Source organism: Hippopotamus amphibius, chromosome 2 (assembly GCF_030028045.1).
Source record: "Hippopotamus amphibius kiboko isolate mHipAmp2 chromosome 2, mHipAmp2.hap2, whole genome shotgun sequence".
In the NCBI taxonomy this organism is placed as follows: domain Eukaryota; kingdom Metazoa; phylum Chordata; class Mammalia; order Artiodactyla; family Hippopotamidae; genus Hippopotamus; species Hippopotamus amphibius.
In genome coordinates, this window is record NC_080187.1 from 44,009,349 (window position 1) to 44,037,077 (window position 27,729).

Sequence of the window (27,729 nt, forward strand, 5' to 3'; positions counted from 1 at the left end):
GGAAGGCTCTACTTGGCTGTGACACCACTGAGAATACTGAGGTCTGCTCACCCTTGGCCCATCCCCAGAGCTCCAAAGCTCTGGTCCAGAGATATTGCCTGGGAGGGCTGGGTAGACTTTAAAACAGATAGCTCCTAATCACTTCCCAAGGAAACTGACATCATTTACAATAAAATGTGAAGTTCAGGTCTAAGAGCCCTCTAGGAAACAGTGGATGTTGTGGTGAAAGGCAACTGGAAGGAAAATCCTTGATTCAATGAAGATACAGGCTAAACTGTAGGCCGGTTAGTTTACATGAAAGAATTGGGGAAAGAGATGGGTTGGAACAAATATCAAACACTTATCTTCAGATCATTTCCTTCAAAGGAACCCAAATTTGACTGGATTAGTCTGTAGAGCAATTTATGCCCTAAGGCATTACTGAAAAAACCAGAGCAATCCGCCAGGAATTAGTGGGTATGATCATGGAAAGAAATGCAGAGAGCCCTGTAAAAACCACTTTTATCCCAGGGTAACTGTGGGTATCCCAAATCTTCACCTCCCTGAGGGGCAAAATCAAAGGCACAACAGTGCAGGGAAAGGTAAGGGTGGGAGTGAGATACACTTCAATAAAATAATCCCTGAATTAATGAATAAACTAATAACAATAATAAGCCTTGGAGAAAGGGGGACAACTACTTAGCACTATTACAGTATACAGTCGACCCTCTGTATCCACAAGCTTCCAGATCTGTGGATTCAACCAACTGCAGATTGAAAATATTAAAACAAAAAAATTCCAGAAAGTGCCAAAAAGCAAAACATCAATTTGCTGCACCCTGGCAACTACTGACATAGCATTTACACTGCACTAGGTATTATAAGTAATCTAAAATGGTTTAAAGTACACGGAAAAAGGGATTTCTCCGGCGGCGTAGTGGTTAAGAATCTGCCTGCCAATGCACAGAACACAGGTTTGATCCCTGGTCTGGGAAGATCCCACATGCCATGGAGCAACTACTGTGACTGCGCTCCAGACCCAAGAGCTACAACTACTTAGTGTGTGTGCCACAACTACTGAAGCCTGCACACCTAGAGCCTGTGCTCCACAAGAGAAGCCACCGCACCAAAACAAAGAGTAGCTTGCCCCAACTAGAGAAAGCCCACGTGCAGTAACAAAGACCCAATGCAGCCAAGAAATAAATTAATTAAAAAAATAAATCAGATCAAATACATTTTAAAAAAAATAAAAGTACATGGAAGATGTGTGTAGGTATATGTAAATACTACATCATTTACACTAAGGACTTGAGATCCTCAAATTCTGGTTTCCATGGGGAGTCTTGAAACCAATCTCCCACAAATACCAAGGGACAACTGTATTATCTAAAATGTCCAGATTCCAACAAAAAATTATGAGATATGCAAAGACACAGGAATATATGACTCCCACTGGAAAAAAAAGTAAGCAACAGAAACTGCCTCTGAGAGTGACTGGATTGGATTTAAAAGGAAAAGACTTGAAAGTAACCATTACAGATATGTTCAAAGAACTAAAAGAAACCATATTTAGTATCACCGAGTCCAACCTCTCTCTGCTTGCTGCAAGACAGGCTAATAAATCACGAGACGAGGTGTTGAGGTAGACAGAGAAAATGGCAGACTAGGGTCTCCCCAAACACCATCTTATCAGGGTCTGGATGCCACTTTCCTTTATAGAAAAGAGAGGGAGAGGAGGTGAGAAAGTAAAGTAAAAAGGCCATTAGTTTTGCCTGGGTTGGCCAGCATCAGGGAGGGGATGTGTTAATTTCTTCTTTTCTGCATCCATTCACAGGTAGGCAGGGTCAGACTGTCTCCCTGTGAGCTGAACAAAGTCACTTTAGTTTAACATTCAGGCAGAGGGGCAGGGTTCCCTGAGGCAGGCCATTATGTATGATTATAATAATAAAAGCATTGAAAAGCAAAGGTTAAAAGTAAAGAAACAGATTCAACATAGAGTCAGATTTTGCTCTTCCCTGTTACATCAGGAAATTAAAGGGAAGTATGATGACAATGTCCCATCCAATAGAGAGTAACAATACAGAGAGAAAAGTTAAAAAAAAGAACCAAATGGAAAGTCTGGAGTTGAAAAGTATAATAAACAGAATGGAAAATTCACTAGAAGGATTCAACAGTATCTTTGAACTGGTAGAAGAAATTTACATGCTTCATTATATGCTAAATTAAAAGCTACACATCATTAGTGAACTTGAAGAAAAATTGTTAGAGATTAGGTAAGCTGAAGAACAAAGAGAAAAGAATGGGGGAAGAAAAAGAACAGTTTCAGAGAAATGCAGGACATCATGAAACATACTAACATATACAATATGGGAGTATCAGAGGGAGAAGAGAGAGAAAAAGGCGTAGAAAAAATATTTGAAGAAATAATGGCTGAAAGCTTCCCAAATTTATTGAAAAACACTGAGCTAAGTATCTAGAAAATTCAATGAACTCCAAGTGAAACAGGAGGGAAAGGGGCAGGGCACAATATCTGAAAGAATGACACAGCTCAAGGACATAACATAAACTGTTTAGAACCAAATGGTTCCAAGATGGCAGACAAGTCAACTTCCAAGCCCATGACAGTTCCAAGGCTGATCAGGAGGATCAAAAAGTGGGCAGTGGCCCAATTCTGGAACACTCCACCCACTCATTAGCCTATGAAATTACCCACCCTTATAAAAACTGACAACCACCATACCCTGGTGCCTTTCTCACCTTCTGAGATGGCCCACACTGTCTGCGGAGTGTGTTTCTCTGTAAATAAATCTCTAAATAAACTTCTTACCTATCACTTTGTCTCTCACTGAATTCTTTCTGTGATGAGACATCAAGAACCTGAGTTTCATTAAGCCCTGAAACCAGGTATGTGATCTCAGTTGGAAGATCTTGGGTTTTGGCAGGGTTTGAGTCCCGGCCATGTGGGTTCAAGTTCCAATCTGGGTTTAGGCTGGGTTCGAGTCCTGGCATGTGGGTTCAAGTCCCAATCTGAGGTAGACGGCTTCACAAACACAATAAAGGCAAAGAAATTCGAAAACAGATACCTACTAGTGAAAATGCTGAAATTTAAAGACAGGAGAATATCTTAAAAACAAGAAGAGAAAAGTGACTTATTACATACAAAGGGACTTCAATAAGATTAATAGTTGACTTCTCAGCAGAAACAAGGAGGCAAGAAGGCAAGAGGATAACAGTCAAAGTGCTCAAAGGAAAAAAAAACAACACAAAAACCTGTCAACCATGAATCTTATACCCGGCATAAGCTACCTTTCAAAATAAAGGAACACAGGGACATTCCCAGCTAGGCAAAAGCTGAGAGAATATGTTGCTAGCAGATCTGCCTTATAAGAAACAGGAAGAGAAGTTCCTTAGGCTGAAAGCAAGTGACCTCAAACGGTAATTAGAATCCAAATGAAAAAGCAAAAAGCACTGGTAAAGGTAATTATATAATTATGAAAGACTGTATAAACACATAATCTTTTTCCTTTCTTGACTGATTTAAAAAGTCACTGATTAAATAATATATATAATATACTGTTTGTGCCTATAATGACAGAACAACACCTCTTATGAATATGAACACAAAAATCCTCAGCAACACACTAGCAAACCAAATCAGCAAAATATAAAAAAAAAAATTATACCATGACCAAGTGGGATTTATCTCAAGTATACAAAATTGTTTTAATATGGAAACGTCAACTAATGTAATAAAATATATCACAGAATACACACAAAAACACATAATTATCCTGATAGAGAAAAAGCATCTGACAAAATCTAGCACTTTCATGATAAAAACATTCAACAAACTAGGAATAGAAGAGAATTCAACATGATAAAAGGCATGTACAATAAATAAAATCCATCATCAGCATCATAATTAATGGTGAAAGATTGAAAGCTTTCCCTCTAGGATGAGAAACAAGGCAAGGATGTTTGCTCTTGGCACTTCTATTCAACACTGCACTAGAGGTTCTAGCAGGACAATTAGGCAAGACTAAGAAACAAAAGGTACTCAAGATTAGAAAGGAAGAAGTAAAACTGCTTCTATTCTCAGATTACAGGATCTTATATGGAGAAAACCCTAAAGAATCCACAAAACAACTATTAGAGCTAATAAACAAGTTCAGTAAGGTTGCAGAATATAAGATCAATATGCAAAAATCAATTGTATTTCTATACACTTGCAATGAAAAACCAAAAATGAGATTATGAAAACAATTTCACTCACAATACTATAAAAAGAATAAAATACTCAAATTTAGCAAAAGAAGTGCAAAATTTATACTCTGAAAACTATGAAACCCTGTTGAAAGAAAATAAAGAAGATTTACATAAATGGAAAACATCCCATGTTCAAGGACTGGAAGACTTAATACCGTTAAGATAGCACTACCTTCAAATTGATCTGTACATTCAATGTAATCCCTATCAGAACCCTAGACGACTTCTCTGAAGAAGATGACAAGCTGACTCTAAAATTCATACAGAACTATGAAGAGCCAAAACAATCTTGAAAAAGGAAAGAATAGGAATATTCATACTTCTCAATTTCAAAACTTACTGATGTTGGACCCTTACCTTTACCATAAGCAAAAATTAACTCAAGATGAGTGAAACAGCTAATTGTAAGAGCTAAAAGTTTAAAACTCTTAGAACACAGGGCTAAATCTTTGTACAAGTAACTTTGGATTTGGCGAAGCATTCTTAGAAATGACACCAAAAACTTGAGCAACGAAAGAAAAAATAATTTGGACTTCATTAACACTAAAAAGTCTGTGCTTCAAAAGACAACTAGAAAGTAAAACACAACATATAGAATGAAAGAAAATATCTGCAAATCATATATCTGATATGGGGCTTGTATTCAAAATATATAAAGAACTTTTACAATTCGATTAAAAAAAAAACCAACCCATTAAACAATAGGCAAAGGAACTGAACAGACATTTCTCCACAGCAGATATGCAAATGGTCAACTAACAAATCAAAAGATACTCAGCACCATTACTCATTAGGTAAATGCAAATCAAAATCACAGTGATATACTACTTCATATCTACTAGGATGGCTAGAATCAAAAGGACAGATAATGACAAGTATTAGTGAGTTCTGTTGAAAGCAGAACCCTCATACATTCTGCTGAGAATGTAAAATGATGCAGTCACTATGAACAACTGTCTGGTAGTCCTGAAACGATTAAAAAGAGTTACCATGTTCCTAGCAATTTCACTCCTAGGTATATATCCAAGAGAATTGAAAACATACGTCCACATAAAAACTTGCACAAAAATACTCACAGCCAAAATGTAGAAACAACCCTAATGTCTATAACTGATGAACGGATAAACAAAATATGGCATATCCATACAACAGAATATTACTTGGCCATAAAAAGGAATTTAGTACTGATACATGCTACAACATGGATGAACCTTGAAAGCATTATGCTAAGTCAAAGAAGCACATCAAAAAACACTATATAGTGTATGATTCCATTAATACTAACTGTCTAGAATAGGAAAATCTATAGATAGAAAGAATATCAGTGGTTGCATGAGGCTAGGGCACTTTCTTTTTGGGGTGATGAAAATGTTCTAGAATAAGTGGTAATGGTTGCACAATTCTGAATATACTAAAAACCACTGAACTGTACACTTTAAATGGGTAAAATGTATATAGTATGTAAACTATATAGCTCAATGAACTGTTATTAAAAGGAAAAAAAGGCACATTTGTCTTGTCTTCGTGTACAATTGACCCTTGAACAACACGGGTTTGAACTGCCAGGATCTACTTATATGTGGTTTTTTGGTTTCTGTTTTCAACAGTAAATACTACAGTACTACACGATCCTCAGTTGGATGAATCCTCAGATATGGAGGAACTATCGATGCAGAGGGCCCAGTATAAGTTATATGCAGATTTTTGGCTGAGCACAGGGTTGGTGTCCATCACCCCCACATTGTTCAAAGGCAAACTGCAGTTTATCTTCAAAATTCTTTCTAGAAAGGCAGCTGAGAAAGAGAGCATATCTTATCCACCCAACAACTGTGATTTTATTGTCTTTCACAAAGAACATATTACCTTTTATTTGCCTTATCCCTTTTCTCATCAGATATCCCGGTCATATCTAAATTTCTAAATTATTAGTGAACACAGATGTAACCCAGTAAAATAAAACAGAAAAAAACAGCGATGTAAACATGACTGATTATCCTCTTCCCCCTACTACTGGCCTAAAACCTTTCCTCCTATTTGCTAACTCATCTTAAGAAGGTTATTTGTCTTGCTTCCAACTTCTATAATCTAAAAATGTGATTTTTGCCAATGTAGAATCACAGCAGCATAATAAAAAAATTTTACTTTTTAAAATCATTTTAATACATTTAAGAATGTATACTGTTATTTTTTTAGTCCTCCTCTTTCCCTAATTCTTTCCATCAAGGCTATTATTATAAGTCTTGGGGCTGAGTCAAGATGGCGGTGTGGAAAGACACAGAGATCGCGTGTCCCTCCGCGTCTTCCCACAAATAGAGAGGTTGCTGTAGGCCTATGGGGGAAGTCAGGGGGGCAGGGAAGGGGAAGCAGGACAGGACCAGCACCCTGGGGGGGTGGCTGGGTGAGGGGGGAGGTTCCCGCCTGGAGGGACCGTTGGGGGCTGGGGAGATCCGAAACCACAACTGGGTTTCTCTCGCCCAGGAGGCCTGCGGAGCTCCCAGGCTTGGGAGCCCGCTGGGCTCCCCAGCGGCATCCTCCACCCTCCAAGGCCACTTCCAGGCTGCCTGGGTCCTGGGGGTGTGTGAGAGGGAGGGAGGAGGAGCGAGGAGGTGGAGAGGCAGACAGGTGGGGGTGGGGGCTTTGAGATCAGGGGACAGGAGGCGAGAGGGCATTTTGCCTGCTCTTTTTGGCCAGGGAGGCCAACTGGGCTCCCAGGCCTGGTCCTTCACTCTCTGGGCCCCCCTCCGGCACGAGGGTCCTGGGGGTGTGGGGGTGAGGGGGACAGGGGAGAGGGGAGGGAGAGAGGCAGACAGTGGGGGTAGGAAGGGATCTCTCCAGGTCAGAATAGGGGAGGCACTGCCAGGTATTTCTTGCGGGCAGGTCCTCCACCTTCCAAGGCCCCTCTGGGCCGTTGGTCCTAGAGGTACAGGAGGGAAGTGGTGGGGGGAGAAGAAGAGAGGTGGAAGAGGAGAGGGACCCTCTGGGATCAGAGGATTGGGGGAGAAGTGGAAGGCATTTCCGCTGCCCACTGGCCCAGGAAGCCAGCTGGGCTCCCGGGCCTGGTCTCCAACTCTCCAGGGTCCCCTCCCAGATACGTTGGTCCCAGGGATGTCGGAGCACGGCAGGAGAATAGGAAGAGAGGAGGACCGGTGTGGGACGTTCCAGGAGCAGAGGACCAGAGGAGGTGCAGAGGACCTTTCCCATGCCTACTTGGGCCTAGCTGAGTGGGTCGTACAGGCGTGTGAGGGAGGGAGGAGAGGAGAAGAGGAAGAGAGGCAGACAGTGTTGGGGGGGACCTTGCAGGACCGGAGGATCAGGGGAGATGCTGTGGGGAATCTCCCTACCCACCTGGCACCGGGAGGCCTGTTGCGCCCCCAGGCCTGGTCTTCAGTCCTCCAGGGGCCCCTCTAGGTCTCACTGGTCCTGGGGGTGTAGAAGGAAAGCAGGGGAGAAGAGTAGAGGCGGGCAGGGGAGGGGGCCTTCTGGGATTGGAGGATCAAGGGCGGCGGGGAAGGTATTTCCCCTGCCCACTAGCCCTGGGAAGCCTGCTAGGCTCACGGAGCTGGTCTTCCACACTCCAGGGCCCCCTCCAGCTGCTTGGGACCTAGGAGAGTGGGGGGGTGGGGGAGAGGAAGAGAGGCAGACAGGGACCCTACAAGACTGGGAGATCTGGGGAAGTGCCATAGGCATTACCCCAGCCCAGCTGGCCTTGGGAAGCCTGCTGGGCGTCAGAGTCTGGTCTCCTGCCTTCCAGTGCCCCCTCCAGCTGTGAGGGTCCTAGGAGAATAGGAGGGAGGGGATGAGGAAGAAGAGAATCCAAGGGGGAGCGACCCTCCGAGACTGGAGGACTAGGGGAGGTGCCTAGCATTTCTCCCACCAACTCGGGCCCAGGGAGCCTGCTGGGTATCTTGACCTGGTCCTTTGCCCCCAGGACCAGAGGCATTCCTGGGCCCCCTTGCCTCAGTAGGCCTAAGCCCCATTCCCCACCAACCCCAGGGCCTTTTCTAAGCTTAGGCCCTGCCCATTGCCTAACCCTCCCCCACACCTGGTCTAAGCCCCGTCCCCACAGCAAAGGCCTTTTCAGGCTTTTTTTTTTTTTTTTTTTTTTCCTTTTTTTCCCCTTCCCACCTCCTCAGTTCGGCTATTGTAGTTGTCTTACCTTCCAGTTGTTGCTTCATCTTTTTTTTTTTTAAATTTTTTTCTAACACATTTGTTAGTTTCCTATTCTTACCATATTTTTTATCTTGCTATTGTGCTGCTGTTCTCCTACTTTTTAAAAATTTTTTTTATTTTTTAATTTTTTCCATTTTTCTGCTCCACATGGCTTGTGGGATCTTGATTTACAAGCCCAGGGTCAGGCCTGAGCTCCTGAGGTGGGAGCTCTGAGTCCAAAACATTGGACTAACAGGGAAACCCAGTTCCCTGGGAATATTCATCAGAGTGAGGTCTCCCAGAGGTTCTCACCTCAACACCAAGACCCAGCTATGCTCAACAGCCTACAAACTCCAGTGCTTGAAACCTCAGGCCAAACACCCAGTGGGACAGGAACACAATCCTGCCCATCCAAAGTAGAGGGAAAATGAGATGACAAAAAAATATGTCACAGATGAAGGAACAAGGTAAAAATACACAAGATCAAATAAATGAAGAGGAAATAGGAAAACTGCCTGAAAAAGAATTCAGAGTAATGATAGTAAAGATGATCCAAAACCTCAATAACAGAATACAGAAAATACAAGAAACAGTTAATAAGGACTCAGAAGCACTAAAGAGCAAACAAACAGTAATAGATAACAAAGTAACCGATATTAAAAATACTCTAGATGCTATAAACAGCAGAATAACTGAGGCAGAAGAACAAATAAGTGAGTTGGTAGATAGAATGGGGGAAATAACTGCCACAGAGCAGGAAAGAGAAAAAAGAATAAAAAGAATGGAAGACAGTCTCAGAGACCTTGGTGACAACATTACATGCACTAACATTCGAATCATAGGCATCCCAGAAGAAGAGAAAAAGGGTCTGAGAAACTATTTCAAGAGGTTATAGTGGAAAACTTCCCCAACATGGAAAAGGAAATAATTAATCAAGTCCAAGAAGCACAGAGAGTCCCATACAGAATAAACTCAAGGAGAAATACACTGAGGCACATATTAATCAAATTAATGAAATTAAATACAAAGAAAAAATATTAAAAGCAGCAGGAGGAAAGCAACAAATAACATATAATGGAAAAACCCATAAGGATAACGAACAGCTGATCTTTCTGCAGAAAATCTGCAGGCCAGAAGGGAATGGCAGGATATACTGAAAGTCCTGAAAGAGAAAAACCTACAGCCAAAAATACTCTACTCAGCAAGAATCTCATTCAGATTTGAGGGAGAAATCAAAAGCTTTACAGACAAGCAAAAGTTAAGAGAATTCAAACCAGCCTTACAACAATTGCTAAAGGAATTTTTCTAAGCAGGAAACAGAAGAGAAGGAAAATACCTACAAAAGCAAACCCAAAACAATTAAGAAAATGGTAATAGGAACATACATGTCAATAATCACCTTAAATGCAAATGGATTAAATGCTCCAACCAAAAGACACAGACTGGCTGAATGGATACAAAAACAAGACCCTTACATACCCTTACAAGAAACCCACTTCAGACCAAGGGACACATATAGACTGAAAGTAAGGGGATGGAAAAAGATATTCCATGCAAATGGAAGTCAAAAGAAAGCTGGAGTAGCAATACTCATATCAGACAAATTAGACTTTAAAGTAAAGACGATTACAAGGGACAAGGAAGTCTTACCTCCGTTTTTTCAGTTACTTCAGCTGCTGTCATAAGTTCTGATATAGCATAGAGAAACCCAAGATCTAACCGGAGATCCATTTCTTGGATCAACACTTTGAAATACCTATAATACAAGGTAAAAAAACATTTTAAAATCATCGATTAACTGCATGAACAAAATTATATAGGAAAAAATATTAAATATTAAAACATTAAAACAAGACTTTTTAGGTGAATGAATTAAAAAATGTCACGGCAACACTGTTCATAATAGCAACAAACTCAAAATATGAAAATGCCTACAAAGAGGAAATCAGTAAGAAACTGTGCAATATTCACACAAGAGAATATTACATATTAGTGATAATAAATAAACTGTAGCTACATACAGCAAAATAGATTTTAGTAAAAATATGAATGAAAAAAGCAAGTCCCAGGAATATATTTACAGTTAAAAATTTTTTTTTTAATTAGGAAAAATTCTGGCAAAGTAAGAGACATGACCTTTATAATTTAATATTTTATACTTAAATCTTTGACTCATCTAAAATTTAAGAGTAAAATTAACTTACATATTTAAATTAAGACATCAAATAAACATAAAATAAATGTATTAAGACACTTACTTAATACGTGATATCTGTGAATGTCCTGCAGATCTCATGACAATACTGACATCTGTAAAAGGCTTTGGTGCTGTAAAGGTTAATAAATATGATTAATTTAATGATGCTTTGAACAAAAGATAAGCATTTTCTTGCAATTTAATACACATCACAATGGACAACTAAATTATTTACTAAATCATGAGTATCAATTAAAATTACCGATATTTGTAAGATCTATCACAATCATAATTTCAGACTCCAGGATTGTTTTTTTAAATTATTTGTATTCACTCTAAGGTTAACAGATCCTTCAAATTAATGATTTTAAACCAGAAGTATGCATTAGAATCATCAGGAAAACTCTGTGAAAACAGATTTCAGGGTCCTATTCCTTTAGTCAAAGGTTCTAGTGGCTTTTAAATAAGGGGTTTACAAATTAGCAATCTTTAAAAAAAATTAATATCTCTAAATATTTTATATATATATATTCCTAAATAATCTTTTGTTCAGTATTCACTCAATTTTATTGAAGTTACTTAAGTACTTCCTGGTCTTTTATCAAGCTGTTTAATTTTCCAATGATCCTATAGAAACTAAACTTGAGAATGGTTTCACTTCATATTTTTATAGTAAAATAAACCAAATAGCTAATACAACCATTTTTACGGCAATCTAAAAATATAAACAAACCTGAATCCATGGTGACCGACTTGGGAGGTTTAATGGGGTAAAACACAAATGGAAATATAGCACCATGTATCTGGTTTTGGATCTAAGAAAACAAAAAACATGTCAGTAGATTAACATGTTAATTATAGAACCTGACAAGAATAACAACATTTAAGAAGTAGAAGGAATCGAAAACTCTAGTCCAACAATGAAACTGCAGTACTAGACAAAACAGACTACGGGAATACATTTAGTTTATTGCCATATTCCTTTAGAATATAATTTGACTATCTTTTCAAACTCACCTGTATTCTGTAAATTTGAATTCTAAATGATGATTGATGTGCAGATGTGCTATATTCTACTTTCAGTGCTGGAAGGTAATTTCTTCTTATAGCTATTACATGTGGCTGCAGAATTTTCATGTTAGTACCACTAGGTGTGAAGCGAACCTGAAATATATGGCCCCACACACACACACACACACACACAAATCAAAATATGGAATTTCTCTTTATTTAGTAATTGATTAAAATTAGAAATCTGTACCAAAAAACTTTAAAGATAATATTAAACAGTAGCTAAATATTTGAATAGATTTTGATTGAGATCTTTATACCCCATATCCATACAATTCACAAAAATATTCATATAATCTTTATAACGGTTTTATCACTTTTTATATAACTTTTTAAATTTATCAAAAAAAATAAAGTGGGAAAAAATAATTTAAAAAATAAAACAACTTGTTGGCTTCTTGTTAACCAAGGAATAGATCATTAGCACCTTAAGAAAGTCTGAATTTTCATACAGAGAGCTATCCCTTTAAAATATTCTATATAAAGTATGTATAATAGGATTCACTGTTTTGTAAGCAAACTAGTCTTTCCTTAAACACTAACTCGTACTTCATCTAACTACAACAGATAAAAATTAAAACATCATTATCAGTACTTAAATATATTACCGGAACATTAGTGTCCAACTCAATAACCTTATCTTCTGATGGTGAAGATTCAGTATATTCCTTAAATTCTTTCTCTAACTTCTCAGTGTGCTTTACACTCATTGGCTTCCATCTTGCCTTCTTCTTGGGCTTTGTCTCCCAAACCACATCAGAACTTATATATGAAAGCAAAAATCATGGTACTAATTTATAAACATTTTCATTTTAACTGGTTAATTACATGAATTACAAAACCTTCAGTAAATTTTGGCAATATCCCTAGTTGTAAGCAAGCACATTACAAGTTTAAAGACATTAAAGACAAATTCATTCAACCAATACTTATTAAACTCCTACTGAGGCACTATTCTAGGTGGTAGGGATATTACCAAGTGAGCATTTCTGCCATTTTGGAGCTTTCTTTTACCTGAGGAGTGATAGACAATAAAGAGTAAATTAGCATATTTTGCTAATTGCTGGATCAATGCCTCAAGAGGCAGGAATGAATGAAATATAGTGCAAAAGTAGAAAAATATGTTTAAATAGGAGCACATACAATGTATTTATGATAACTGGGAAATGTGTCACTGCAATATATTGGTAAAAAATATTGGTGCATAGGAAGCTGAGATGTTGGGAGTGAGTCTTTGGAAGTTCCCTTTTGATTGTATCAATTTACTCTGTGAAATAAGATGCAAGGCAGTGAGCTGAAAGAGAATGGGGGTTTAAAAAGAGATAGTGTGAAATAGTAATCTAGGAGAGACAGTGAATGGAACAAATCTAATTTACTAAAAAATTGCTGGAAGACTTAAATACAGAATTTAAAACTCTATCCACATTCTAAAATTACTTTTCTCATCTATTTATTTAAGTATGTTAAGCTTTTTATTTTATTTATTCTATTTGTTTATTCCTTCTAAAACTTATGTTCACTTAATAAACAGAAAGGTAGAAACCATGTAATAATCCCCTTTGCATTCACATCATTTAGCATGAGACAGCAAATATCAGGTTTCACAGACTTAAAATCTGTTGTCTATTTGACCTTTTAAGTAATAAACATACTTTTTAGAAAACAATAAAAATTTCTAAGAAAATAGTTTTAATATACCTTTTTATTTATTTGGCTATGCCGTGTGGCATGCAGGATCTTAGTTCCCAGACCAGGGATCAAACCCGTGCCCCCTGAAGTGGAAACACAGAATCCTAACCACTGGACTGCCAGAGTATCCCCTTTAATATGCCTTTTTAAAATGGCATGGATACCATTCAAGGAGAAGTCAGGGGCATTTCTAGATGATTTTACATAGAAAAGCAAATTCAAATCTGTATCATATAACTTTAATTTATATATTTATTTGAGAGTTTAACTCAAGTAAAGGAATAAAACTACATTATCCTTGTTACACAGATTGGAATCTAGAAACGCTCTCAAATTAGGCAGTAAAATACACAACTTAATTTTAAGTGCCTATGAAGAGGAATATTAAGTGCATAAGGGAAAGAAAAGAGTTTTACTGGTGATGATTTATATGGGAAATGGCATATACAGTACTACCTCATTAGACCTTAAAGTGCCATGGTCAAAGTCGAAAGTGATTAGAAAGTGTGGGGAATAGAGTCAAGAATACTGTAATATATTTGTATGGTGACAGATGGTAACTAGACTTGATGAACAAAAATACTGAATCAGTATGTTATCTACCAGGAACTAACACAGTGTTGCAGATCAAATGTACTTCAAAAACAAACAAACTCATACAAAAAAGATTAGATTTCTGGTGCACCCTGCACTGTGGTAGGTGGTAATGAACAATTAAACATTTCCTAATGACATGTTAAAGAAAGATAAGTTGAATAAATCTAATTTTTGGTATATCTTGATATCAAAAGGCAAAAAAAAGCATCAAAGCACTTTTAAATTAGCATTACCTTAGATTAGTATCAATGAGTAGTCAAAACAGGAAATTTAAACTAACTCATTTTAGATTTTACAATCACCATTCTTAATGATTAAGAATTGATCACTTAAATGTATCCAAATTCTAAAGCATCTAACCTTGTAATGCCAATATAGGCTACTTCTTGCTTTGTATAATTGTTGACAAGAGAAATTCCAACATCTTGTAATGCCAACACAATTTCTTGCTCTGCTAACTCTGCTTTCTCACTTTCATATGTCACTTTAAATACCCTTGGATCTTCAGTGAATAAAATAATGCGTTGTAAGCCTTCAAAGAATGAAACTAAATAAATGGTCTTTTTCCCCAAATTTATAGGTGTCATCATATCCTGAAACAAAACCATCAAAAAAATAAAAAATTAGCGTTTGGTCTCAACCAACATGAAATCTAGATTCCACATTTGAAAACAGAGAACAGTAATGGCATCTTCTTCACAGGGTTGAATAAAATAAATTAATAATTGTATAACACTTGGAAATTTACACAGTTAAAATTCGTTGATGATAGTTTCTGCCATAATCATTGTGAAGTTAGGAAGACAGGTCAACTGTTCTTTTAATATCATAGTAAAATCTAATTAAAGTCTTCCTTTCTAGGCTAATCAATAACAAAATTTTATTTTCTCTGATTTATTACAAGACTAATCAACGTGTTATGCATTAAAAGTTGTTCAGTCAGAAATTCATATTCCCTTGCAGAGCTGAACTAAATAAGATAAAGAATATCTGACACCTCAGTTGCATGCTCTACAAAGCACAAATATTTACTATAGGGTTAACTCTGCAGGAAGCCTTTATATATAAACATTGTGCTGATATCAGGGTCTTCAGTTTCAATAATTAACTTCTAATAATTAACTGTCAGCAACAAATTTCTAGTTAAGTGAACAGTGATTAACAGGAAATTATAATGTATAGTACACATCTATGTTATAATTCACTAAGATTAAAAATGAGTTGTTACCACAGCCATGTCACTTATAACACTTTCTAAAATAAAATACATAGTACTCAAACTACATTAAGATATAAATAATTTCCAAATAATTCTGCAGTCTTTCTAATATGTTACAGATTTATCTTTATAAACTTGATCTATCATTATGATATAAATATTGTGAATATAAACATGCAAAAGTACTAATCAACAGGTCAAATATTTATTTTTATTTTTTATATTAAAATGAAGTATTTTTCCTGAATAAATCTATTAATCATGGATTTAAAAAATAAAGTTAGGCCAACTATGGGCAGCCCTCTCAAATACACTTAAAAAAAACACTGGACTCCACAAGAGTAACACTGGAAAGACAATGGAAAAACACCATCAATATGTTAAGAGAAAACAACTCAGAACCCAGAATTCCTTACTCAGCAAAAATATCCTTCAGTGAAGAAAAGTACAGGAAATAAAGATGCCTAAAGACAAATGAAAACTACAAGATTTCACCATCAACAGGGACTCACTCAAGGAAATTCTATAGGAAGAATTAAACACTGGCAAAAGGAAAGTGATCTAAGATGAATGTCAAGTAAAGGAATGTCATACAAATAAAATATATGGGAGAAAAAATTTTATAAAATTTAATATCCAGGCATAATAAAAACTTTTGGCAAACAAAGACTAGATGAGAAGTTCTTTAATCTCTTATCAAACTCCCCAAACACACACCAAAATTCGGCAAAGATCACACAAAGGTAAATGTTGAAGGTTATAACTTGAGACCAGAACTAAGGCAAAGATATGTGTAAATACCAGTTTTATTCAACAGTACATAGAGATACTAGGCAGTCCAGTAAGGCAAAAAGAAATTAAAGATCAAAGGATTGAAAAGGAGAAAACAAAACTCTCATTATTTCTAAGTGCCCATGATTGTCCATATGGAAAAATACAAAACAAATAATCAATATTAATAAGAGAATTCAGTGAATGTTCTGGATAAAAAAAATCAACAGACAAAATGCCATTACACTCCCATATGCTAACAAGCTTAATTTTAAAAAGATATCATGGGTTTCTGATCTGGCAATTGATGACTATGTGGTCTTGGACCAACCCTCTTCCTAACAGTAAAGGCTGGACAAAGTCTAAAAAGGAAAAATATGTGTTTGAAAAGACAGAAAAGCTACCAAAGTAGTGAGAATTAATGGGGCCAAGATCTGAGAAAGAAAGAAAGGCAATAAAAGTGAATTTTGTATTCAGAGTTCACAACTGCCAGTTCTACAAGTAAAAGCAAACACTGAGAGGTTAAGAAAATCATTAAAATTGGGACTGGAAGGACTAAAACTGGAGTACAGGTCACACCAAAAAGAAGGGTCAACAGCTTAGGCTTTTAGTTGAATCCTCAAAGGGCAATACTTTAGGTGTCAGGGTAAATTGGATGTACACAAATCCTCACAAGGATTGAAGACCAGATTCAAATAATTTCAATCCCCATTTAAATTAAGGTAATCTTCCCCTAGATAAGCTGCCTTACAAAGGCAAAATCACATGTCCTTAAGAGAAAGGGTACCTCATATGGAGCCTCAAATTATCTTTAAAAAATTTCATATACTATGTCCAGCACAGTCAAAAATAAACATGCATAAAGTATGGACTTGAGTGAAAACTAAGAAAAAAAGAGAAAATTTAAGAATATCCACATGAAATTTAGATATTGGAGTTGTCAGGTAGGCTTTAGAGTAGTTATGATCAAAACTTTCAAGAAATTATATAACAAGATAGAGAATTTTGGAACAAAAACTTCTACAATAGAAATCTTAGAACCGATCATTTCAATAATTAAAACTAAGAACTCAAAGGATGATTTCAAGAGCAGATTAGACACAGCAAGAAAAGCATAGTGAAAATCAGGTCAGAAGAAAATATCCATACTGAAGGAAGGAGAGAAAAGGATGAAACAATATAGAACAACACATAAAAGTCGTAAGAGACATGGTGAAAAGTCTAACATTTATGTAATGGTGAATTCCTAAGATGAGAAAAAAATAGGTGCCAACACTGAAATTTGATAGCCAGCAGAAATATCCCACTAAAAACACGGCAAAATACAGACATTTCCAGACAAATGAAACTGACAGAAAACTAATCAGTTGTAGACTCTGATAAATGGAATACTGGCTGCCATATGAGTAAACAAAGGATGACACATAGCCACAGCCTATGCTAAGCAGGTGAGCCCTGAAGGAACTCAGGAAGCAAAGAATACCTGCCACCTAGAGGCCATCAGACTGCAGTCACTCCCCACAGTGAGCCCTGAGGATACTCAGGATGTAAAAATACAGGATATTGGCCTCAGATAGCTGAGGTCCATATCAAAGGAATGATTTCAGTGAGCCCAGACTTTTGCCATCTTCCCACACACAGAAAAGGGCTAAATTCCTTAACTTGACATATCTGGTTTTCTTTAACGATAATCTTTTGACGTTCAGACTACCTGCCCTTTGCTGAAAAACTCCTATATATCCTGGCTTTCCCATCCTTGCCTCCTCAGAGCAGTTCTTTCAGGGTTACTTTGGATGCTGCCTCCAGGACTTGAAGTCCTAAAAATTCCCACCAAATAAAACATAACTCTCAACTTTTAAGTTGTGAATAATTTTTTAGTCAACAACTCCACTAAAAAAACAGTAAAGAGAAGAAAAATGAACCCAAACAGAAACATGGAGATACAGGCAGAAATGAAAAGTGGCAAAAGGAGAAATACATGGGTTAAGTTAAATGGAATATTAATTGTAGAAAGCAGTAATAATACTTCGTATGGGAGTTAACATATTTAGAAATAAGACAACAATATTGCATAAGATGGAAGGGAGTAAATGGAGTTAGAGTTCTAAAGCCCTTATATTACTGGGAAAGTGGTACAAGTACTAATTTACAGCAAGTTTTAATAAGTCAAGAATGAATGTTGTAATACAGTAGGAAGCTAAAGCTTTAGGCTTCTCTTAATGTGATGAACCTTATTTGTCCCTTGCAGAAAACCTGCAAGCTATGCTCACGGGTCGTTATAAGATATCTGCTACTGTGGAGTAGGGCTTCTAGGTCAAGGCAGCTCATAACACACCCAGTGAGCCTTGCTCTCCCTTACATCAAAGCTGTCATTTGAGGTGACCAAAGAGAACAACTCCTAAACTTGTCTGAGGCTCCCTGCTGGCATGCTGTGTTTCCTGGCCTGTAACCTCCCAAGTAAGCAGCTGCAAAGTGTGGCCTATGATAGTTTTGTAAGTCGGAATGTTTAAGCCTAAAGAGATACCATGGTGGGCATGGCAATATTATATACTAATATAACTTAACAGAAAGACATAATTCTAAATTTGTATCTACCTAATCACAGTTTCAAAACATAAGAGCCAAAATTAACAAAACCAAAAAAAGGAATGTACAAATCCATGATTTTAAACATCACTCTCAACCCAGCACATACATCCTTTTGTGTTACTTCACCGTGGCTTTTCCCACATTTCCACTTCAGCTTTCTAGAGCCCACTGGATCAGCCCATGTATAAAATACTGCTTTTCCAGGAGGAAGGGAATCTTCTATTTCACAGAGGGAACTGAAATAAACAGTAAAAAATGCATTAAATTAAGTCCAAGTATACAAGTATATAAAGGATCCAAAATAATACTTCATTAACTGAGTCCATTAATTGAGATTGTGATAGTTCTGATAAAGAGTAGGCTGAAAATTTTCCTTATACAATAAAAAAGTGGTTTTCTGAGAAAATAATGAGACTATTTCAAGGGAAATTCTGTCCTAGTTAGGAAATAAATATCTCCGGGTTTCTGAAACCACTCTGTCAGCTTTTGTTTTAATATAAAATAATTATAAAAGAAAATTATTCCTATTACTTTATCTTATCTGTACCAAATCTAAGAGGATTTAATTGGTAACCCTTTCCTAAGTACTGGTTTTACTGTGGCAAAAACAACACAGCTCAATTATTTTTAAAAATTAAAAGACATGGGATATAAATCTAAGAAACTCAACCCCCCAAAAGAAAATGGAGAACTTAGAAACCGAAGAAATAATATAACTTTTCTGAGCTGAAGAAGCTGACTCTACAGATTAGACTTCATTGGGTATCGGACTAAATTAACAGAAACAGAATATCATCCTAGGACTTCTGTGGTGGTGCAGTAATTAAGAATCTGCCTCCCAATGCAGGAGATGCGGGTTCGATCCCTGGCTGGGGAACTAAGATCCCACATGCCTTGAGGCAACTAAGCCCATGTACCACAACTACTGAGACTGTGCACTCAAGAGCCTGCATGCTGCAACTACTGAGCCTGTGCAACCTGGAACCCGCAGGCCACAACAAAAGATCTCGCATGCCACAACTAAAACCCCATACAGCCAAACAGACACACAAAACACATGAAAATCTTCAAGAAGACAAAAATCAGTTACCTACAAGAGAAACAAAATGTATATTTTCCAAATTATCGTTAGAAGAAAATAATCTATGTTACCAAAAAAGTATGGCATCATAAATTAGTTGCTATAAGGATTACAAATGGGTCAAACATTTTTTTTATCAAAAGAGAGATTCTAAGATTATAAAATTGGGAATAAATTCTCAACAACAGAGGAACATTTGATTATAGTGCATCTAAATGATGCAATATCATACATTCATTGACAACTGTGTTTTTGAAGCTAATTTACATGCTCACAATAGCTGTTAAAAACAAAAGATTCAGAAATATAAATACAGAGCAACAGTATAAAAGAACTGAATCAAAATGTTGACAGTGTTGGGATTCCAGGGATTATGTTTTTCTTTTCATAGTTTCTCTACAGAATTTTAAAAAATAATGGACAGCTATTATTTTTATACATACAAAACAATTAAAAACCATATTAACAAAAAAGCCAAGGGAAGGGAAGGCAGAGGAAACAAAGCCGTATGTTCCTTATTTTTCTATAAAAAAAATGAAATGTAATCATGTTCAGCAGATAAATTTGGTTTAAAAGTATTGAGAAATGCTTTAATTCATATAAATTTTAATCTATTTAATTCATTGCAGAATATTCCTCATGAAAAAATTCATCTCAAATTTATCTCAGGGAATTCAAAGAAAATAAAAAGTAATGTTAACTCAGAATGTTAACTATGTATGTGTACAAGTCTCACAAGTGACAACACAATGTGACAAATGCTTTAATCTATATATTAATTTTATAAATTTCCATTAAGACTGCAATTTATTTTTTAGGTTTCAGAACTTCTACACAGGATCACATCCAGTTTCTCCCTTATCCCTTACTTTTACAGTTGTAACAATGCAGTAGATAAAATTTCTAAACACTTTACATCTGAACTGTACTATAGAGTGCAAAGTCAAGGCCAAAGAAAACACTTGAGACGTCTCTAGTTCAGCCTCAGCCAGCCTCAACCAGATGTCAGAGAATGAAGCTACGATGCCCTAAATCATCCACAATATATAAAGAATTAATTTAGTTCCTATGTATGTTAGATGTTACCAGTTACGTACCTTTCTTGAGAGAATCAAGAAAAGAGTCACTCAAATTATTTTCTGGAGGTCTTAATTCTGTGAAAGTGTCTTTGGGAAAGGCTAGCTGAGGTACATGAATTGAAGGGCAAATAAGAAAAAACCATTTCTGTTTGCCTTTGTCAGTTTTAATCAACCAACTTATTATTTTTATAATATGGATAATCATCACAAATAGGCTCTCCTCTCTCAACATCTTCCTCAAATGAGAGAACTGATAGGCAAGGAGGAATTCTAGGTATCTGCTAGCTCAACCTTGGGGTTCTCATTCAGTCAATGCCTATTTTAGTGAATGATTCAAAGTGTACAGTCAGCAGTGGGAAAAAAGCATAAATGCGTTGATAAATACAGGCCCACTGATAAGTGACATGAAAACAAACTAAAAACAAGTAGACAAAATAAATTCAAGACAACTTGGGACCCATAAGCAGAGGAACAGAAGGTTACATAAACTTAAGTGGTACTAAGAGGATATGATATCACAGTATATTGAAACAAATGATGTAATGAGTAGTCCTGAAATAGCAAGATATAAATATCGTATTTAGAAAAGCTTAAAAGTGTAGCAGTCCTTTCCCACATGCCTCAGCAAGAAAAAGGTATCTACTGCTTGAAAAAAACCTGAATAAACAATGTTTACATTATGTTCATTAAAAATAAAAAATTCCAAAGACAGACAAAATTCTTATTAAAAACCCTGATAATTTCCTCACCAGATTCCACAGTGATCAAGCTTTTGCCACACCTGCTTCAGTTCTGGTTTTTCTTTTTTTGAAGCATTTAAAAGTAAATTATATCACTAATCATCAGGGAAATGCAAATCAAAACTACAATGAGATATCATCTCACACCTGCTAGAATGCTTGTTATGAAAAAGACAAGAAAATAAATAAGTGTTGGGAAGGATGTTGAGAAAAGGGAACGCTTGTGTATTGTTGGTGGTAATGCAAATTGGTGCAGCCACTATGGAAAACAACATGGAAGTTTCTCAAAAAAATAAAATGGAACATGTGATCCAGCAACTGGATATCTGTTCACTGGAAATGAAGACACTAATTCAAAAAAATATATGCATATTAACTGCAGCATTATTTATAATCACCAAGACAAGGAAACAACCTAAGTGTCCACTTATGAATGACTGAAGAAAATCTGGTGTGTGTGTATATATGTACACATGTGTGTGTGTGTGTGTATGCATGTATATCTATATATATGTACATATAAAATAAAATATTATTCATCCAAAAAAAAGAAGGAAATCTTGCCATTTGAGACCATATGGATGGACCTTAATGGCATTATGCTAAGTGAAATAAGTCAGAAAAACACAGATACCATATGATCTCACTTATATGTAGAATCTAAAAAAAAAGAAAAAACAAAAAACCACCAAAAAAAAAAACCAGACACATAGATACAGAGAACAGGTTGGAAGTTGCTAGAGGCAGGGGTGGGGGTGGATGAAATAAGTGAAGCTGGTCAAAAGTTACCAACTTCCAGTTAAAAAATAAATCAATCACGGGGATGTGAGGTACAGCATGACGACTATAGTTAATAATAGTGAAAGCTGCTAAGAGAGTAAGTCTTTAAAGTTCTCGCCACAAGAAAAAAAAATTGTTATGTTTGGTGATGGATGTTAACTAGACTTTCAATTATGCTGAAATTTTTAAAGAGTAAATTATAGATCTCAAGTCAGTTTTAACCCTATATACTTCACTATACTTTCTTTTTTTAATAAGGACATTGTTTTACATGGCTGTAATGCCATTATCGGTGTTTATACTCTTAGAAAATAATCATAAAGTCAATGTCTTGTCACCTAGATTCTGCTACAATCAGGGGATACTGCACTTGTAAAAATCTTCTTACCTTTGCTTGTATTGGACAATGTCATTCTTGGTGTGATTTATTAACAGGAATGTAGCTGCTCCATCACGATAATCTGAAAATGTAATAACTGTCGAATGCTCAGCCAAATTCACTTCTGCTATAATACCTCCAAGCTAGAAAAAAGCAAAAGAAAATATTCTCTAATGTGATCATTTGCCAAAGAATATTAACCAGTAACAAATAATAATAAAAACTATTCAAAACTTAATACATTTTTTGATAATTTAGAAAGTAATTCAGGATTTTATACTGCATGTCTAGAAAACCATGATCAATTATTATATCAGATGGGTCAAATTCAAGATGTGGTATATTCTAGTATTAAATTGTTTTAAATTAATACTAAATTGTTATATAGAAACAATTGTCTCTTGTTTCTTTTTAGAACTTTTTCCCTTTGCAAAGAGAAATGTTTGTTCATTTTTGGTTAAACAAACAAAAAAATCATTTAATACAAAAAAAATTAGTAAGTATATATGAGCTTCTCTAATCACATACATAAAAGAATCACTTACCTCATTATCCAGACGCAATAAAATACAACTTTCTTGCTTGTTAAAATATATCTTTTTGGGAGGGCCTTCACTTCTTTCAACTTGAATAAGAAGTTTATTAGAAGCATCCTCAGGCCAGAAGGGGATACACTAAAACATATGATGTGGCACATATATATTATATACAATGGAATATTATTCAGCCATAAAAAGGAACAAAATTAAGTTAAAATGTGAGGTGGATGGACTCAAGAGTCCATCATATACAGTGAAGTAAGTCAGAAAGAGAAAAACAAATACTGTATGCTAATGCATATTTATGGAATCTAGAAAAATGGTACTGATGAACATAAGTGGCAGGGCAGGAATAGAGACACAGACGTAGAGAATGGACTTGAGGACACGGGGGGTAAGGTGAGGCTGGAACGTAGTGAGAGAGTAGCACTGACATATATACACTACCAAAAGTAAAACAGATGGCTAGTGGGAAGCTACTGCATAGCACAGGGAGATCAGCTTGGTGCTTTGTGACGACCTACAGGGGTGGGATGGGGAGGGTGGGACGGAGGCTCAAGAGGGAGGGGATATGGGGATATATGTATACATATAGCTGATTCACTTTGTTGTACAGCAGAAACTAACACAACATTGTAAAGCAATTATACTCCAATAAAGAAAAAAAACATATATTACACATATTTATTTAAATAAAACTGATTTCAGTTTTATTTATCATTTTAATAAACCCATCGGAGTAGACTTAAAATTGTCTTAAAATAAACCTCTTTCAACATTACTCTGGTTATTGGATTGGTTAGCTATAAACTGTTGACTTTGAGATGGAGCACCACTTGTGGGTGCAAGCAGTAATGGGTAGGAAGTTGAAGAGCTATGATAATTAAAGTGCTGTGAAGAGACATTAATGTGGTCCAGGTCTAGAGATGGACTGAAAAATAAGTAAGTAAACTGAGCCAAGTGATCAGTTTAAAAAGGGGAATGTTCAGTTACTAAAAGTCATAATTGGGTTGTGGGAATCACTTAGCAGTAGTTTAATTAAGCAGTAGTCCATGTACACACAAACGTCGAGTCAGGGCATATATTAAATCGAGAGTACTGGAAGTCAAATAAAGATAAAACAAAGCGAAGTATCTATAGTTCAGAGTAGAAAACAGGCTCAAAATCTTAAGAAACAACCTGGACACCAGTGATCTGGAAACCAACTAACGGAACAGGAGACAGTCAGAGCACCCAGAAAGAAGACCAGACAACAGAAGCTGGAAGCAAAGAAAAGAGCTAAAAGAACAGGAATGGGACTCCTCTGGTGGTGCAGTGGTTAACAATCCATCTGCCAATGCAGGTGATGTGGGTTTGAGCCCTGGTCCAGGAAGATACCACATGCCGCAGAGCAACTAAGCCTGTGCACCACAACTACTGAGCCACAACTGCTCTAGAGCCTGCGAGCCACAACTATTGATCCCATGTGCCACAACTACTGAAGCCTGCATACCTAGAGCCTGTGCTCCGCAACAAGAGAAGCCACCACAATGAGAAGCCCATGCACCACAGCTAAGAGTAGCTCGCTGCAACTAGAGAAAGCCTGTGTACAGCAACAAAGATCCAACACAGCCAATAAATAAAGAAATAAATTTATAAAAAAATAAAATAAAATAAAAGAACAGGAATAGAGGACCAGCCTTGTCTGTAAACTATTACATAAACCAGGTCTTAGTGTGATTGGTTCTGACCAGGCTAGTAACATCACATAATTCATGAGACCGCTCATGTTCTCATGATCATCACCATGTGACCTGAGGGCAATGCAGCAGAACCTAGATGTCAGAGTCAAGTGCCTTAACTTGTTAAAGTCAGTTTTATTCAATCATAAAAAATAATTAATGGAACCAGACATGAGACATGGTTAAGGCTATAAGAGGCTGAGAAAGTTCCCACTTGGGGCTTCTTGCAACCCAGTGGAAACTTACCTGGGAGAGTCAAAACAGTAGCAATACCAATCCAAGCATATTTCCCAGGAGGAACTAAGAAGACTAAAAATGATGTGCTCTCTGAAAACCCCCAAGCCTTGCTAGTTCCTGGTAGCCTTGGCTTACAAATGTATATTTTATGTTTAGTAATATATGCCATATCTTTTTAAAGAGTTACATGCTCAACCTCTTGAGACCAGAGAAAGTGCTAAAGTACTTGTCTTTTGCAGTGGGAAAATAGAGATATACATAAGTTTAACAAATAAACATAGCAATAATCATAAATATGCATTTTAAGTTAAGGTTGACTACTGTAATCAAAAATTAAAATGTGAAGATTTTAAACTAGCAAAAGAAATTTATCTTAGGAAAAGCTGAGGGACTTGCCTGACGGTCCAGCAGATAAGACTCTGCACTCAATGCAGGGGGGCCCAGGTTCAACCCTTGGTCAGAAAACTAGATCCCATATGCATGCCACAACTGAGTCTGCATGCCGCAACTAAGCAGACCACATGCTGCAACAAAGATCCCGTGTGCCACAATTAAGACCCAGCACAGCCACCAATAAATAATATTTTTAAAAAAAAAGTTGAAATTAAAAAGAAAAAATAAAATAAAAAAGTTCTTATACATTTGTAATTGCAATTACTGTAAACATAAACTGTTAGAAGACAGAAGCTACAGATTAGGTTTTTAAAAAGAGAAGGCCCAGGCTTCCCTGGCGGCACAGTGGTTGAGAGTTCACCTGACAAGGCAGGGGACACGGGTTCTATCCCCAGTCCGGGAAGATCCCACGTGTTGCAGAACAACTAAGCCTGTGCACCACAGCTGCTGAACCTGTACTCTAGAGTCTGGGAGCCACAACTACTGAGCCCATGCGCTGCAACTACTGAAGCCCATGCACCTAGAACACATGCTCCACAATAAGAGAAGCCACCGCTTGCCAGAACTAGAGAAAGCCCGCACGCAGCAACAAAGACCCAACAGAGTCAAAAATAAAATATTAAAAAAAAAAGACCCAATAATCTTATCTGCAACTGACATATAAATGGGGACATAGAACTATCATAAATAAAAGTATGGAAAAAGATATGCCTAGAAAATATATAAAGTAAAACAAAGCTGGAGTTATAACCTTAGCATCTAGAGTTCTATATTCAACAAACCAAGAATCCGCAGACTTAATGAGCACACATGAAACGTGCCAAAACAAATCACATATTCATTCAACAAATATCTATTGAGAGCCTACTGTGTTTCATCACTGTTCAAAGCACTCTATTAGCTCTCTCCATTTCACTCAGAGCAAAAGTTAAAATCCTTGTAATGGGTCACAAAGTTCTGCACGGTTACTCTTTATCATCGTTATGCCTTGCTCTCTTCTAAATACTTGTCCCTCTACAATAACACTGGCCTCTTTTGCTATCCCTCAAACATGCCAAATATTCTCCCACTTTAGGGCACCTACCCTGGCTGATTCTTTGTCTTTAATGCTGTTTCCCCAGATATCCACATTGCTGAGGGGTCCAGCTCCTGGCTAAAAACCTATGTGCGACATTTCAGGTCATACCACTGGCAATTACAAAGGCTTTATCTGGCAGGTCTCATAGGGCAAAGCTGCCCTCCTCCTACCAGACTAGGTGCATAGCCAGGGGACTGCATTCTCAAGAACTCAGCCCCCACTACTCACCATGCCCTTACAAATGTCTTCATTCCTACCGCAGGCAACTTTGTTCAAAGGTCTCCCTCAGGACACTCTGCAAGACTTCTTTATCAAGGAGAGAGGGGAACCGTGAAGCCACTTTTTCTCTACTCTGACTCAGAGCTCAGTACTTTTCCACTTCTAGCCCTTCCCCTTTGCTCTCTCCCATACCCCAGATGCATAAAACGGGAAGAGCTTTCTGTTCAGGCCCCTGACAGTGACACTACCCTCACTGATCCACCCCACCCCTAACTAATGCTGTTCCATAGGAAAATGATACACAGGGAGTTTAGCCTCTTACTTACACTACTGCAGTAAGTGATGAAAGTCTTGACTGTTACTTTTATCTTGGCTTGTTGTCTTAATCAGCTACTCCTTTACCTGGCAGTTCAGCTCCAACTCAGCTGAACTCTTGACAAGTGTCCCTCTCACATTTTCTCCAAGTTTGTTCAAAAGTGACCTCAGTGAGTCCTGTCCTTGACCGCCTTATGTAAAATTATAGCCCATTCCTTGCTCATTAGAACTCTTAACACCTCTTAGCCTGTCTTATTTCCTTTTTCCCTATTACACTTGTCACCTTTAAACATACTATGTATTTTACTAGTTGACTATGGTATTATCAATTTAATGACTCCCCCACACTCCCACTGAAATGTAAACTACACAAAGACAGGGACTTGTGGTTTTGTTAAAAGATGTATCACAGGGCACATAAGGAATACACAATAAGTATTCGTTGAAAGAATGAAAGAACAGGCAAACATGAAAAAAGGTACAACTTGTAGAAATATAATTATTCAAATAAAAAACTCAGTTGAAGGCTCAAACAGCATGTATATATACACACACACCGTATAATATATACAATAAAAGTAAAAATCTATGAGAAATACAGACGTAGACTTTATCCAGAATGAAGTAAAGAGAGCTATACA

General features: G+C 36.9%; 1 protein-coding gene across 3 annotated transcripts in view; it reads right to left on the minus strand.

Moving 5' to 3' along the window:
• The window catches only part of VPS13A (vacuolar protein sorting 13 homolog A), a 261,903-nt gene that overhangs the window by 41,234 nt on the left and 192,940 nt on the right, over positions 1 to 27,729 (minus strand). For all 3 annotated transcript variants that reach the window (XM_057725285.1, XM_057725287.1, XM_057725286.1), the window contains 9 exons: positions 23,132 to 23,260; positions 22,596 to 22,729; positions 18,634 to 18,763; positions 14,309 to 14,541; positions 12,271 to 12,424; positions 11,609 to 11,755; positions 11,325 to 11,406; positions 10,653 to 10,722; positions 10,045 to 10,150 (listed from right to left, as the gene is read on the minus strand). In XM_057725285.1, the coding sequence (XP_057581268.1) occupies positions 10,045 to 10,150; positions 10,653 to 10,722; positions 11,325 to 11,406; positions 11,609 to 11,755; positions 12,271 to 12,424; positions 14,309 to 14,541; positions 18,634 to 18,763; positions 22,596 to 22,729; positions 23,132 to 23,260 (1,185 nt within the window). The remainder of the gene's footprint in view (positions 1 to 10,044; positions 10,151 to 10,652; positions 10,723 to 11,324; positions 11,407 to 11,608; positions 11,756 to 12,270; positions 12,425 to 14,308; positions 14,542 to 18,633; positions 18,764 to 22,595; positions 22,730 to 23,131; positions 23,261 to 27,729) is intronic.